The sequence below is a fragment of the Salvelinus fontinalis genome, chromosome 3 (genome assembly GCF_029448725.1).
Source record: "Salvelinus fontinalis isolate EN_2023a chromosome 3, ASM2944872v1, whole genome shotgun sequence".
Taxonomy (NCBI): domain Eukaryota; kingdom Metazoa; phylum Chordata; class Actinopteri; order Salmoniformes; family Salmonidae; genus Salvelinus; species Salvelinus fontinalis.
The window spans coordinates 16,419,893-16,436,291 of record NC_074667.1 but is presented as its reverse complement, the minus strand read 5'-3'; the positions used below and the strand labels follow the sequence as shown (position 1 = coordinate 16,436,291).

Here is a 16,399-nt window from a genome sequence, read left to right as displayed (position 1 = left end):
CAGCCACGACTCAGCCAAGATATTACCGTTTTTAATGTCCCATTGGTAGGATATACGTTCTTGTAGTTCGTCTACTTTATTATCCAGCGATTGTACGTTGGCCAATAGTACCGATGGCAAAGGCAGATTAGGCACTCGTCGCTGGATCCTCACAAGGCACCCCAATCTCCTTGTGAATGTTGACCTGTTTAAAGGTCTTACTCACATCGGCTGCGGAGAGCGTGATCACACAGTTTTCCGGAACAGCTGATCCTCTCATGCATGTTTCAGTGTTACACGCCTCGAAGCAAGCATAGAATTAATTTAGCTCCTGCGAATGACAGGTATGAGGGCCTGTTTGGGTGTCTGCAGTAAATCCCTCATCAAACTCATTAAAGAAAAAATAGTTGTCCAGTTCAAGGCGAGTAATCGCTGTTCTGATATTCAGATGCTTTTTTTGTACATAAGAGACAGTAGCAGCAGTATTATGTACAAATTAGTCTTCTGTTTCCATCTACGACACTCATAAGCTTTGCAGGACTCGTTATAAGGGAGTGTGACACATCCAGAGAATGACTGGGGGATGTGAATTGATTCTCCACAGAAGATAATACACAGATTGTCATCCCTGATGTTTTCCTAAACTTTCCAATCCCTTTTCTAATGCATTGCAATCACTTCAAAGCATATTGACTGCCACTGTTAAAGCAATAGTTCATCTAAAATGTTTGGGCCAAATTCCTCTTACCTTGAGTTGTCTGTAGACCACGAGTGACAGCATCCACAATAATTAGTTGTTTCCTTTTGCCACTGCCATAATGAGTTAGCCTTATTAGCATTGTCCAAAAATGAATGTAATCCATGGTACTGATGTTGGCAAAGCTGCATTGCAAGCTCCTTAAACTGTTTGGTAGCGTTGATACTCTAAGAACCTTTTCATGTTATTTTCCCCACGGGAATGTAGTTATTTTTGCAGTAATATTCCAATGGTCTGATAGATTCACACCCCTGGCTTGATTAAACTATGTCTGAGATCCCAATGGAAGATTCAAATTACAATGCAATACAACTGTATTGTCCATGTTAAAGCAAACAACAGAAACAGATGTGATGTGAGACTACAGAAGAAAATGGGTTGTTTTGAGTAACAAAATTCCAGCAATTATTTCATCAGTATGCACGTAAACAAATCCCTGCAAACTCCACTAACTACCAAATTTAGTTGAGTGTTTTTTAGGAAATTTCTCCTAATGCAGCTTTGCTAACATCGGTACCATGGATTACATTCATATTTGTGGACAATGCTAATCATGCTAACTCCTGGCTTTGGCAAAACAGATTATTGTGTTCTGGCCTACACACATCTCAAGGTAAGAGACATTTGACCCAAACATATATTTTGGATGAACTATCCCTTTAACCTCTCTTGGGCACGTGAGATGGTAGCGTCCCACCTCTTCAACAGCCAGTGAAACTGCTGGGCGCCAAATACAGAAATACTCATTATAAAAATTCAGAAAACAAAACATATTTTACATAGGTTTAAAGATTAACTGCTTGTGAATCCAACCACGGTGTCAGATTTAAAAAAAATAAAAATAAAATAAAAATGCTTTGCGGCGAAAGCATACCTTAAGATTATTTGAGAACATAGCCCACTAGACAAATCATTACAAACAGTAGCCAGCCAGGTAGAACAGTTACACAATTTAGAGATAAAATGAATCCATTACTTTTGATCTTCATATGGTTGCACTCAGCAGACATTAATTTACTCAATAAATGTTCCTTTTGTTCGATAAAGTCTCTTTATACCCAAAAACCTCAGTTTTGTTCGCGTTTTCTTCAGTAATCCAAAGGCTCAAACGCAGTCAAAACAGGAAGACAAAAAAATCCAAATTGTATCCGTAAAGTTCATAGAAACATGTCAAACGATGTTTATATTCAAACCTCAGGTTGTTTTTAGCCTAAATAATCGATAATATTTCAACCGGACAATAACGTCGTCAATTTAAAAGGTAAACAAGAAACGCACTCTCTCGGTCTGGCGCAGGAAAAAGCTCTGTGACATGGCAGGGTCCACTCATTCAGACTGCTCTTACTTCTTCATTTTTCAGAATACAAGCCTGAAACAATTCCTGAAGACTGTTGACATCTAGTGGAAGGCATAGAAACTGCAATTTGAGTCCTAAGTCAATGGATACTGTATTGGCATTGAATAGAAAACTACAAAATCAGGTTTTCGCCTGCCAAATCAGTTTTGTTATACTCACAGACACTATTTTAACAGTTTTGGAAACTTTAGAGTGTTTTCTATCCAAATCTACCAGTTATATGCATATCATATTCTGGGCCCTAGATGCAGGCAGTTTAATTTGGGCATGCATTTCATCCAAAATTCCAAATGCTGCCCCCTATCCTAGAGAAGTTAAGTCCTTGTCCGTTGAAGGCCATTGGTTCAGTGTACCTTTGTCATACAGATAACTATGCAACCACTTTGTTCTTCAGCAATGTCACAACTTTGCACTTTCTTTGCATATTTTCAGTCAAGTTTAATGTTGTACTAAAATAGCAGTAGCCTACTGTACAAATTCCTGCACTGTAAGGCACATTTTCAAAATCAAAATATTTTTTTTGTTTTTAATTCATTGAAATATCGAATTAGTCTCATTTGATGTATTTACCACAATTCCTCAAAAATGTTAAGCAAAAACATGTAACCCAAGTCATAAAATGTACAATAAATTACAATATCCATCCAGACCGTTGCCGCCTAGGAAATGTGCGTGATTGAACCTTCCCAAATAGTATTTTGAGTATCACTGACCTACAGTATATACACCAGTTCAAGCTCAAACTGTGGCCCTGTGTGTTGCAGGGGTCCAGGGGATTGTGGAGGCCTACCGCATGGCCCTACCTCAGGTGAAGCTCTACGGTCCCACCAACTTCTCCCCCATAATCAACCACGTGGCAGGCATCGCGTCAGGGGCGGCACAGCAGAACAACGCATCGGTGAGTCTAGACCACAGGCAACACCTCTTCCCCTCCATCTCATTAAAGGTTATCTTCACTTTTTCGGCTTACCTTTTAAAATAGACTATAACAATATAATACATGAGACTTGTATAGCGCTTTTCAAGGACCCAAAGTCGCTTTACAATTGTAGAAATTAAACAAAAAAACATCAGACTAAACAAAAACATGAATAAAGAGGGGTGGGCTCCAGGAAGGACTTCGGCCCATTCATCATCCACAAAGGATACTACAGCTGGCTCGGGTCCATTGGGCCCCACCGCCCTTCGATCCTTGAGGGGTTTGCAAAACCACCTCCTCCGCCATTGCCCCAGCTGTTGTCATTGGCAGCTCTATTGGCCCACGAGTGTGAAAGATTCAGCAGGCTACTGGCATTACACACTTGGCTAAAAGATTACTGTAGCTCTGTTGAAATCACTCTTTATAGATAACTTTGACACCTGGAAACAGAAGATGCTCTACAGCAGTGGTTCCCAACCTCCAGTTGCGTCCCCACACACACACACACACACACACACACACACTATACAATGCATTTATTAAACATAAGAATTTGTTTTTGTCACAACCCTGCTCGTGGGAAGTGACACAGGGCACAAATAATAATAATCAATAATTTTGCTCTTTTATTTAACCATCTTACGTATAAAACCTCATTTGTTAATCGAACATTGTGAATAACTCACTACAGGTTAATGAGAATGGTGTGCTTGAAAAGATGCACATAACTGCAATGTTGTATTGGAGAGAGTGTCTTAAATCATTTTCCACACACAGTCTGTGCCTGTATTTAGTTTTCATGCTAGTGAGGGCTGAGAATCCACACTCGCATAGGTACGTGGTTGCAAAGGGCATCAGTGTCTTGCCAAGGCAGGATACTCTGAGCGCAGCCCAATCAAGAAATCTGGCAGTGGCTTCTGATTTAAATTACATTTTCACAGATATCGGTAAGTGGACTGGAGGCAGGGCATGAAAGGGATAACGAATCCAGTTGTTTGTGTCATCCGTTTCAGGAAAGTACCTGCGTAATTGCGCACCCAACTCAAGTGCTTCGCTGTTTCACATTTGACATTGTCCGTAAGCTTGTTAATTTGCACACCAAAAAATCATACAATGATGGAAAGACCTGTGTCTTGTCCTTGTTAATGCAGGCAGAAAAGAGCTCCAACTTCTTAATCATAGCCTCAATTTTGTCCCGCACATTGAATATAGTTGCGGAGAGTCCCTGTAATCCTAGATTCAGATCATTCAGGTGAGAAAAAACATCACCCAGATTGGCCAGTCGTGTGAGAAACTCCTCGTCGTGCAAGCGGTAGTTATGGTCAGTAAAGAGAACTAAGCTCGTCTCTTAATTAAAAAAAAAAAACGTGTCAAAACTTTGCTCCTTGATAACCAGAATTTTTCTTCATTTCCTAGTTAAATAAATAAAAATGTGAGCCGTTCTTGCCATAATATGGATTTGGTCTTTTACCAAATAGGGCTAATTTCTGTATACCAACCTTACCTTGTCACAACACAAGTGATTGGATCAAACACATAAGGAAAGAAATTCCACAAATTAAGTTAAGGCACACCTGTTAATTGAAATGCATTCCAGGTGACTACCTCTGGTTGAGAGAATGCCAAGAGAGTGCAAAGCTGTCAAGGCAAAAGGTGGCTACTTTGAAGAATCTCAAATATAAAATATATTTTCATTTGTTTAACACTTTGGTTACTACATGATTCCATATGCGTTAATGTCTTCACTATTATTCTATAATGTAGAAAATTGTTTTAAAAAAAATACCCTTGAATGAATTGGTGTAAATGTGATATGTCAGAATATATTTTAAGTTTGAAAAAATGTCTAAAGCTGGTTTTGCTTTGTCATAATGGGGTATTATGTGTAGATTGAGAGAAAAAACACAGTTTAATCAATTTTAGAATAAGGCTGTAACGTAACAAAATGTGGAAAGTCAAGGGGTCTGAATACTTTCCGAAGGCACTGTGTACAAACATGATACAAATCAGACATTTACAATACAAGCCTACTCAACAGTTATGAAAAAGTGTCTTGGTCAGAATGAACACAGTGGAAAGCAGGAAGATTTGCCATGTCTAGCGCATTTGTGTTCATTTCAAACTAAATCAAATTTAAACAAACTTTTCTGTCCTCTTAACTTCCCTCAGCAATACTTTGTCCTGCTAATCATCACCGATGGCGAGATCACGGACCTGGACCAGACCCGGGATGCCATCGTCAAGGCCTCACGGCTGCCCATGTCCATCATCATCATCGGGGTGGGTGAAGCAGACTTCAAGGCCATGGAGCTGCTAGATGGAGACGACGGCGTACTCAAGTCCCTAAGTGGCGAGCCCGTCACCAGGGATATTGTGCAGTTTGTTCCCTTCAGACAGTTTGCCAATGTATGTTTATTTTAATCTGCAGTTGTGTCATTGTGAAATGTGTTGTCAGTACCACACCAGTTTGGCGAGGAATTGAGAAGATTCACAACTGTACATCACTTTAGTCTGTATCAGTGGGTAGTGTGGCTCCATAACACTTTGGCGAGATATTGACAGATTTGACATACTTTCCTATCTTGAATTTATTTGTATATTTTGTTGCACTGCTATTGGAGCTCTTTCCTTCTCACTGTCCTTCCGCCCTCTGCAGGCCCCTAAGGAAGCCCTCGCCCAGAGTGTCTTGGCTGAAGTGCCCAATCAACTTGTGTCCTACTTCAAGATGCTGAAACTGGATCCAGTCAACATTCCTGCCCTCAAAGCTTAGTGGAGCAAGCAGAAATGCAGCACTTTGCATTCCTAGCCACTTGAGGGAGCCAGCACACCCCACCACACAGGGTTATGAGTATGCCCACTATCGGATGTGAAAATCCTGAAATGATTTCACTGTCAATGCTCATTTTGCCTTTTGATGCCACTTATGACCATATATATATACTTTTTTTCTAGTCATAGATATTTCTCATTCTTTGCTGCTTCAGATATTCTTCTTTCATTCCTCTGGAAGTAACAAGGAGTTCAAGAAGGGTGATGTTAAAAAAATAGTGGAAAGGAGAGCTTTAAATAAAGCTAAAATAATGCATTTTGTGAAATGCAGCTTCAAAACATTTGATGAAATAAAGTAGGCTACTCGCGTAACAAATAAAGTTTGAACTCCTCGATCAGACCAAGAGATTATTTGCGTTTTGGTACACAAACACATTGTGTTGCAGAGGCAGTTGCAGTGCGTTCTGTGTGGCGCATACGTGGATTTATCCATTAAATTGTATTTGTAGACTTGACGGAAATAGTAACAAAGGGTGAATGTTGAACTTTTGTTGTGCACATCCAGTAAAACAATTGTATTACGTAATGAAAAAAGTTTGACCTCCAGAATTGATTATGCAGCATTGATGCAATGATGCTGTAGGTCTGATCAAGGCGTTACTGGTGGTACATCTTCAAAATAATAATAATAATAATGGCTACAAATGCTTAGAGCATGCACCGCACGTTACATGTTTCTAAAGGCTTCTGCATGCTTTGGTTCGGCTGGCACCTAGCAGAAATCGGCTAGGTGAACTGAACGAGTGTGCTTACATACTCCTTTAAAAGACCTTCGCTTGAAAAAAAGCAGCGATGGTACTGTTTGTACAACATGAGACTCCGTAGCCAGTATACGCTTCCTCAAAATAGTCAGAAATAATCTAAGATAACTGAAGAAATCTGTCAAATTTTAATTCGTTGAATGACAGACGAAGGGGTGTAGACTTCGGCTACTGAAATTCAGCTTGCGTCCAAGGTTTTTTTTTTGTGCGAACAGAAAAAAAACCTTGCTGAAGACCAAAACGAACAAAAAAAGTCAATGTCGTCCTAATATATGCACACACACTATACCGAACTGTTTCGGATGGGAAGCATGCGGACGCCTTTTGTGGCCAGCCTTTCAAATCCCGTATTGGAAGTCTGGCCATCTTCAAATTTGGATTTTCGAGTTTGAAGTGGCTGCATTCGTTTTGTATCTTGTGCATGTTCACGTGTTGCAAGTCAGAATCTCTTTGGAACTATACCAAACTCCAATTTAGAACCTCAGACTTTAACGCAATAATGTGTTTCTTAGCAGTATTCGTTTGTTTGTAGCCTACTTTTTTTCCTTAGGGGATACTTCTCTTTATTTTCATTGCAAAGACGCTTCCTCTGTTATAGAGGTTAGGCAGGGTGATTCTACGTTATCAGTGCAAACATCTTCATTTCCTAATTGTGTTTATTACATCATGCCCATTATCACTCCATCACTCGGTATTCCACCACTCAAACTTGAATACTTGTGCACGACTTTTTGCACTGCTTATTAACCTTTATGCAATGTAGTTTTTTATGATAGTGTATGTCACATTATGAGAGCTGGTATTATACACCACCTTGCACTTAATATGCTTAGTGTATACGTCACAAATGCCAAAATAACTGGAGACAAAGTCATTTTTGGATGCATGACGCTACAGTATAGGTAGCAATAGGATTGGTAGCTAGCTAACTCTAAATCTCTAGCGAGCTAGCTGTGAAACAAAACTGATGTGGCTCCAGTAATGATAACATTTTGACTTTTGTAACGTATCCAATTTAGAATGGTATTCTCATGCTGGAGATTAATTAGAAATGTATGCTAAATCATATTAATCGGCATGCTATGGATTGCTAAAGTTTTGTACCGAAGATAAATAAAATGTGCCTTAGAGTAGTGCTGTAGAACTTCTCACAAATTGTTTACTACCCCCATTTGAACACCATATTATTATCAGGGTTGTTGTTTTTTATACCTTTTGATGTTAATTAACAAAACAACGTGTTTTTCTTGTGTTATGCTGTAGTTTATACCCTATTTCACATCAAATTAGGTGTTTGTGTTATGCCCACCATTGGTTGAAACGCAGTATACTCTTTAAATACAGTACAATACTAAAATGTGAATTAACATTTCAACTTCCAAATGGTACCATAAAAATTGTTGCAGGTCCACCCATCAGACAATGTTGACATGAACAGGAATATCCATTGACAATATTATTTAAAACAATCTTCTATAGCAGGGGTATTCAACTCACCCTACAAGGTCCGGAGCCTGCTGGTGTTCTGTTATACATGATAATGAATTCCACACACCTGCTGTCCCAGGTCTAAATCAATCACTGATTAGGAACAATGAACAATGAAAAAATACAGTGGAACTGTCTTTGAGATCCAGAGTTGAGTTTGAGGGTTCTATAGGAAATGTGTTAATCGTAGAAATATAGATGATCGAATAGACCGCTCAAACTAAACTCTGACCTGGGACTCCAGGTGTGTGTGTAATAAATTCCAGTAGAACAGAAAACCAGCAAGCGCTGGACCTCGTTGAGTCCTGCTGGAATTAGACAGTCCCATTCATCGGTGTGAGAACCGGCAGCCATCTTTGTGGTAATAGTTGGACGTTAAAATGTAAATTCTATTTAATACCTATGACGTACCAGCTAAATTGCAGTGGTCTGAAGGGATAGGTCCAATCTAGGAATTATATTTCTCTTTTAAATTACACCCTCCCTGTTATCAAGTGTGCTGTGTCACAACCGATGGTGGGGACAACACAAACACCACAGATTTTGTAAAATAGGGTCTCCTCTACAATATGTGAATATGAAAAACTCTGAGTTTAGATAATTGACAATAATTAGTTTTTTTTTTTTTTTTTTTTTTTAATATTAAACAACCTTATACTCTGAGACAATGAGACTACCTAATGATGGCTGTTTTTCAAAGGGGTCTCTTTCCTAAATGTGGTCTGCAATTATAATTAAGACAAATGTTCTATTTTTATTTTATTATTTACAAAAATGAGTTCTCTGTATGCCATGAATCTCTGTATGCCATGAATCTAGTAATGTGCTTTTGAGGCCAAAGAAGTGGATTTGGGTGTAATCTACACATTTGAACAGAATCTTAATTTTTTGTTCTTGCCCCACATTGTTTGGGTTACACAGGGCCATGGGATTGATTTTGTCTTCGTTATGCTACCATCACCGTCTTGCTGTATATGTGCCATTTAGATTAGAAAAAACACACTTTCTAACTTAATGCCAAACAGTTGTCAAGTGTTTTATCTTATCAGATACTTAATTAAGGAGCCAAAACAAATTATATAAAAATGAAATATCATTGTAACCAAGAGACCATAACTTTATCTAAGCCTAGCCATACCAACATTCAGCCAATTATATTTAGAATGCTTTCGTTATCATCCTTTCTGAAATATAGCTTTTTGCAACATGTTTTTTGCATTCTGAAATAAATCCATATTTCTAAATGATTTGCCTGGTTTTGTAGGAATTTTTTTACCCCTTTTTTCTCCCCAATTTTGTGGTATCCAATTGGTAGTTAGTCTTGTCTCATCGCTGCAACTCTCGTACGGACACGGGAGAGGCGAAGGCAGAGAGCCGTGCGTCCTCCGAAACATAACCCAGCCAAGCTGCACTGCCTCTTGACACAATGCCCACTTAACCTGGAAGCCAGCCGCACCAATGTGTCGGAGGAAACACCGTACATCTGGCGACAGTGTCAGCGTGCACTGCCCCCGACCCACCACAGGAGTCGCTAGTGCACGTTGGGACAAGGACATCCCTGCCGGCCAAACCCTCCCCTAACCCAGACGATGCTGGGCCCAATGTGCGCCGCCCTATGGGTCTCCCAGTCACGACCGGCTGCAACAAAGCCTGGACTCGAACCCAGAATCTAGCTAGCACTGTGCCACTTGGGAGGCCACTGCTTCCATTTTTTGTAATTAGTTGAAATGCTGTAGGTAGGACTACTCTTTCCTATTTATGAACTCAAACTCCATAGTCCATGAACCTGATTTAGCTTTAAGCTTTTTTGTAAATGTCTTCAACACTAGATAACCATGCCCCTTTCAAAACATCAGTTAAAAGTAGATCGAATGCCTGGTTCACTCCTGAATTATCTGAAGACATTCGTAAGAGAAATATTGCCAGGAACATAGGCCTGGATTGGCGATCTTTTAGGCATCTGAGGAATCAATGTATGGCTGATTTATTATGTAAGTACTCTTTCTGATGGTAAGGGGAATCTGGCAAATCTCTGAAGGATTGTGCTTCCTCTGCTCCAACAAATTCATTCAGACTCGCCCCATTACGGACAAAAATGCCATCAATGATGCGTTTTATTTTTTGAAAGAGCGTCTAGCTCTACTCTGAGCTAAATGCTGATTTGGAATTTTGCAGATGAACTCAGAAAATGGTAGTGTCACGTTCCTGACCTGTTTTCTCTTGTTTTATGTCTTTATTGGTCAGGGCGTGAGTGTTGGGTGGGCAGTCTATGTTTTCTATTTCTATGTGGGGTTTTGTGTTCGGCCTGGTATGATTCTCAATTAGAGACAGGTGTGTATCGTTTGTCTCTGATTGAGAGTCATACTAAGGCAGCCAGGGTTTCACTGGTGTTTTGTGGGTGTTTGTTTCCTGTGTTAGCGTTTGGGCCACACATGACTGTTGCAGGTTAGTCCCGTTTGTTGTTTTGTTAATTTGTAGTGTTTGTTGGTTTGCCATTAAAATCATGAATACCTCCTACTCAGCATCTTGGTCCGATCCATGCTCCTCCTCGTCTGAGGAGGAGAACGACATTGACAACCTTGACAGGTAGTGAAGTTTTAGCATTTTGGCAATTCACAGAAAGTTGCCAAAGAAATCCACAGGGGCTGACCAATTGGAACCGGGTATGCTTGCTCAGTACCCCATATCTTAAGATATATTCCTAAAGCAGGGAAAACGGCATATGTACTGCCATTCCAAGGGCGGGGATAATATTGATAATTAACGTCCCATCTCCAGGCTTCCATGTCTAACTAAGATTCACAAGTAAGTAATAAGCTCTTTTTATCTGAGCATGGTATATTGAATATAAATCAATCTGGGTTTAGGCCAGTGCACAGCAACCACATTAGTTAATGATATTGTCAATGCTTTAGAAACTAAAATGAATTGTGCTGCCTTGTTTTTGGACCTGTCAAGTGTTTGATACTGTTGGTCATGGTCATATGATTATCTTAGTGACAGAACTCAGGCCATCGTGATTGAGGTTAAGTTTGAAGTACATAAAGGTGTTCTGCAGGTGTCACTACTAGGACCTGTTCTTTTCACCATTTATATTAATGCTATTGATCAATATGTAAACAAAAAAATACATTTCATCTATATGCGGATGATATTATTATGTACGCAATTGCCCCGACTGCTGACCTGGATATGACAAGACTAGAATCTGATTTTGCAGCTGTACGGAAGCCTTAACTGATTGTGCTTAATACGGGCAAAACTAAATGCATGTTTTCAAGTTCCGTTAAGATAACATCTTCACTCATCAGATGGTTCTATAATCGAACAAGACCCTGCATACAAATACCTTGGTATTTGGATTGACAATGATTTAATGTTTAAAAAGCATACGAATAAGCTTGTTAAGAAGCTAAGATTTAAAGAGGCAGTGGGAGAACCTATTCAAGTAATTAAATAAAAAAATATGTAAAAAGAAACCTATTAGCTAGCTATCTGGCTACTGTAGGCTAACTTTACTTACTGTTTAGCCAAGTGAATGAAATGCCATCAGCTAGCTGACTTTCTATTAGCTACCTATCCAAATTCAATTGTGGATAAGCCATGGAAGAGGGTGAAATTGCAGCTCCAGCTGTCAAAAGGGAGAATGTAGGCTACTGGATAGGGCAGGTCATTTTGTGGGAGGACATTATGAAAAGATTCTCCAGTTCCAATCCCTAGAGTGGAAAACTTAGATAATAGCAACATAATATTCAGTGCTGTCTAATTTGAGTAATGAAGCCTATTTCTTTGTTTTCTATGATCAGATATGGAAAGCCTGTTTGCAGATGAAAAGAAACGTCCCTTTGAATGCCACGAGACTAAGTGTATATCCTATATGCCATATCTGTAGGGCTACCTATGTTAGCAAATAATGTATACAAAATACAGTTAAACATCACAAGTGTTTAAACTTGTTTTATTCATCAAATTATTATTCAAAATGAACAAGTGTCAATGTTGATTAATCACATTTACAATCCTGCAATAAAGAGGGGAAGGGGGTTCTGTCTGTTTTATTCTTAAATTAACATTTCCTTTTTGTCTCGTAAGATCTCAATCTAATCATGTATAAATTTTGGCCCTGCTGAAAGGTAAATTCCAATCTTAGAGAATTCAGGGATGTATTTGTGACTTGACACAATGACATAAAATAATTTTAGCTCAATACACCAGCGTGTTGATGTTAGCGTTCTATTAGCGTAATCGTACTTTTTGTTAAGTCATTTGAGTATGCTTATTGGCTTAAGATACATACGATTTGTTTTAACTAATTATGAAAAATGTGTTGGTTGCGCTATCCTTATGAATCAAACGTGCTAGTATATTGACTATTCACGTCATGCTTAGCTAAATGGCATAGTCGTTTTGCATTGTTAAATGGGGTGCTTTGTAAATTCACTCTGGCTATTTTGTTTGGATTTCAGAGCGCAGGCTGAATATATCCGGTGTCAGTAAATGTTAGGGAAATAACGTCATTTTAATTATTACCAGCAGCACAGGGTAGTCACCAACTTATGAATAAAGCCTAAACTGTGAGCGCTGCGTTATTCGAATCCGGTATCAGGATAAATAAAAAGCAAGGTCTGCTAACTTTCTTTAATTATGTTTAATTAACGCAAGCAATGAATGGCAAATGCCATTTTTGTATATACGGGTTCGCTGTATCACCGCGCAGGGTAAAACAGAGAACTGGCAGGAAGTACGTAAACAGCTGTTCTTATACCGTGATGACGTAGTTCCAACCCGTCTGTTGGCCTATCACAGTAGAGGCTGAGCGTGGTTTAAACTTTGCTCAGACTGGTCCCAGTCTCTCAGATGTCCGCATCTGGTCGTTGGGTAGATTAGATCTGTTTTGTGTCTCCCCCCAGATTCTACACTCAAACAGTTCCATATTTGGTATTGTCCAGTGTCCTACCCTCCCTGGTTGGCCTAGAGATATGCACCCCTCCCCTCTCCAGATTGACCACAGATTTTATGGTCTGTCACTTTATGTTACTCAGTTTTTACCTCTGCGTTGTGTAACAACCATGTTCATCTTCAAACAATATGGTAGCGGGCTATAGTGCATAAACCATAACAAAACAGGCAGCGTGGGGGTCATGTAATTGATTCGGTTGGAGATAGTGCTTTACAATGGTATTGACATTAGTTGATCTGGAAGTATTATGTTTTTGTTGCGCTAAAATAAGGTAAATTGTACGGACCAAGGCGATGTACAAAAGTGAGTGAGATTACGTTATATGGGCAAGAGCACGAATTACGTTACGAATCGTCAAACTTTGTTTTAGGCCGCATTTAAACAATCGCTAAAGGGTGTAGATTTGAGGGTTGTGTTGATATATGTAGTGATGTGTAGTGATGTATCTATTGGCATAAAAACCCGTGAACAGAAGTTGTTTGTTATGGCAAGTTTAAAATTGTCAAGTTTGTTTTAAGATGCAAACTGAACATTAACAGCTTGCTTAGTTCAAATAAATTAAAAAAATGTATTTTTACTGTCTAACTCCTTTTGAGTTGAATTCAACACTTTTTCAGATAACATTTGGTCCCAGTCTACATAGTGTTACATTTACTCTACAGGTAGTGTCACATTTCCAGAGTTAATTTGACTCAAAATGGTGTTAAAATGTACACTTAAACGTGTAATCATATTCAACACTGTTGCACTCTGCAGTGTTATTTAATCACGCTTTTCAGTCGAGTATACTCAAAGTTGTTATCCAGAAAGCTCCACTGCACAGTAAGTAGTATTATCCAATTACTTAACTTGGTGTCAATGTGAATAAACACAATTACACATGATAAAAGTCCAACATTTATTGTAAGTGTGATAAATTTCAATGTTAATGCACATCAACCCGCCCATCACCTTGCCTTTAATCAATGTAACTATTTACACTGTCAACATCGCAAGTGACATGCTCACCAGAGAAAGCAATATGGGACAACAAATAGATATGTAATTCATTCCATACAACATTTGTATATCAAATGGTCTATGATAATGCAGGTTGTCAACATGAAAGAAAACAAAACCATGTTTTAACTTGGTTACTTTGTATGCATTGAAATGTTCTTGAAAAGCTAGAGTAATTAAAGGCACAGTGAGCAGCAACACTTGGCCATTTGATAAAACAGAGGCATTTCAGATTACATTTTACAACAGATAACCAGGCTTGGGTGGTAAACAAAGCCATGGTATTTAGCCCAGTGCACTTTCATAACCTGAGTGCTTATGGCCACTTGCATTGCCATAGCAATCAGAACCACCTTTTACCATATTCAAAGACACCATTTAACAGGACCAATGTCTTATTAACTAAAAAAGTGTAGAGGATTGCCAATTGTACGCCATAGTTTGTTTTTTTGCCAAAGTTTTGGTAATATTTTTTAAAAGATAGTAGTAAAAAAAAAAGTATGCTAACCTTCATACTGCATACACCAACTATGAATTACAGGTCCAATTTTCTAGATGCAGCGGGGATAATGGAGCTTTGGTAAAAGTTTTTTCTGGGGAAACTGTTTATATAAACACAGAGACCCTCTTAACATAGGAGGAAATATTATGTTAACTATTTGAAGTAATAAAAGTAGTCGGCCCCAGTGCTGTTCAGTAGAAGTTACCAAATCCCCCAAAATAAGAATGTTTCTCAGTAGGCACCATGACTTAATTGCATTAAGCCCCAAATCATTCGATCCTTCTGATAAATTCACAGCCACTGGTTTATTGTTTCTTTCCATGAATCCATAATCAAAACTTTGTATTCTTAAATCTAATTCTGCTGATGTTACATGTTTTTTCTTCAGATAAAGAAATAACTTAAACTTGAACTGGGCCACACCCTCTAACACATCAACTGAGAAGTTCTCAGGTCTGTGATAATACTCAGTTTAATAAACCTGAATGCTTCACACCAAAAACGTAAGGAAGAGATGGATTCCTATTCATTATGCATTTCTTTAAATTCGCAACACTATCTTGGGACAATCTTCAGAGAATTCTGTCTGAAAGTCATATTTTTCTGCAAGACAGAACCTACAGCAATACCTTGTGCTGAAAGACTCCACCAGGCCAAACAAACTATGTAGACCCAGTTCTACATCGTGGAGCTCCGCCCCATAGGGGAGCTCTGCTCCTAGTGGTTTACCCCGCTGCCTAGGCAGCAAATAGCCTGAGAGAATTATGCACACACCTGCAGCCAATAGGAGTACAGGTGTCCCTATATAAGGGACTGAAGAAGCCTAGAAGAGAAGAAATCTCAGGACGAACCCGTCGATATCCTGTTGTTGACGTCGTCCTTCAATGAGCACATCTTTTCCACCCCCAAAAGCTCTTTAAAGAGCTCAGTGTCGCTGCTCCACTATGGCGACCTTGGACCCGCAAGAACTGTGTTTTGTGTGCTTAGGTTCAAAGCACGCTAGGGTCGGCCTCACAGATCCTCCGGAATGTGCCAGCTGTTCACTCCTTTCTTTAACAGAGGAAACAGCGATGGGCATTTTTCTGTGAGGATTCCCCTCTAGAGGACGCAATGTCTATGATAGCCTCAGACTCTGAGGCGTCATATGATGACGGCGCCTCTAGAGAGGATGAGGATGTTGGGAAGTGTCTGGGTTTTTCGCCAAAAGAATCCAGTCTACCGACCGAGGCTGTAAAGTCCCCACTCCCTAGGGAGAGAGAGGGGATTTTCTCATCCTTATGCGAGGAGGAGATGGGCTCTGAATTTTCAGCAGCCCCCTCCTACGCAGTAGCCTCTCTGCGCTCTGATTTTACAGGGCTCATTGAGCGGGCTGCGAGCAGGCTGCGAGCAGGCTGGAGATTACACTACCCCCCATTCCCTCCGTTTCGGAAGTGGATTTAATGGTGGGCGGCCCCTATTCCAGACCAAGACGGGCAGCGGTACTTTTGGCACCGACCATGCCCTCGCTCGCCAAATATGTGGAGGGTGCATGGGAAACGCCTTTGACGGCCAGAGCGCCGGTGAAGGCGTATATCCCATTCACTAACGTTGATGGAGAACGGCCTCAAGAGATCCCTAGGCTCGAGGCTGCACTAGCGGCGTACCTCATGCCAGGTTGGAGCTCTTGCCCGTCTGCCAAGAGACCCACATTACCGACGACTAAGGACCGTCTCACAGCACAGCTGGCTGAGAAGTCCTTTGTTCTAAGTACACAAGCTGTAGCATCAGCGAATAATATTGCCCTCTTGGCAGCCTCTCTATCCCGTCTGACCACGGGTAGAGAGGGGCTGTCGGGAGAGGAGATGGAGG

General features: G+C 39.9%; 1 protein-coding gene across 3 annotated transcripts in view; it reads left to right on the top strand.

The window, feature by feature from the left end:
- The window catches only part of LOC129840012 (copine-3-like), a 79,919-nt gene extending 70,582 nt beyond the window's left edge, over window positions 1–9,337 (top strand). For all 3 annotated transcript variants that reach the window (XM_055907816.1, XM_055907825.1, XM_055907807.1), the window contains exons 14-16: window positions 2,858–2,991; window positions 5,182–5,418; window positions 5,669–9,337. In XM_055907816.1, coding sequence (XP_055763791.1) covers window positions 2,858–2,991; window positions 5,182–5,418; window positions 5,669–5,782 — 485 coding nt within the window. In that variant the 3' untranslated portion in view covers window positions 5,783–9,337. The remainder of the gene's footprint in view (window positions 1–2,857; window positions 2,992–5,181; window positions 5,419–5,668) is intronic.
- Window positions 9,338–16,399: the final 7,062 nt, after the last annotated feature.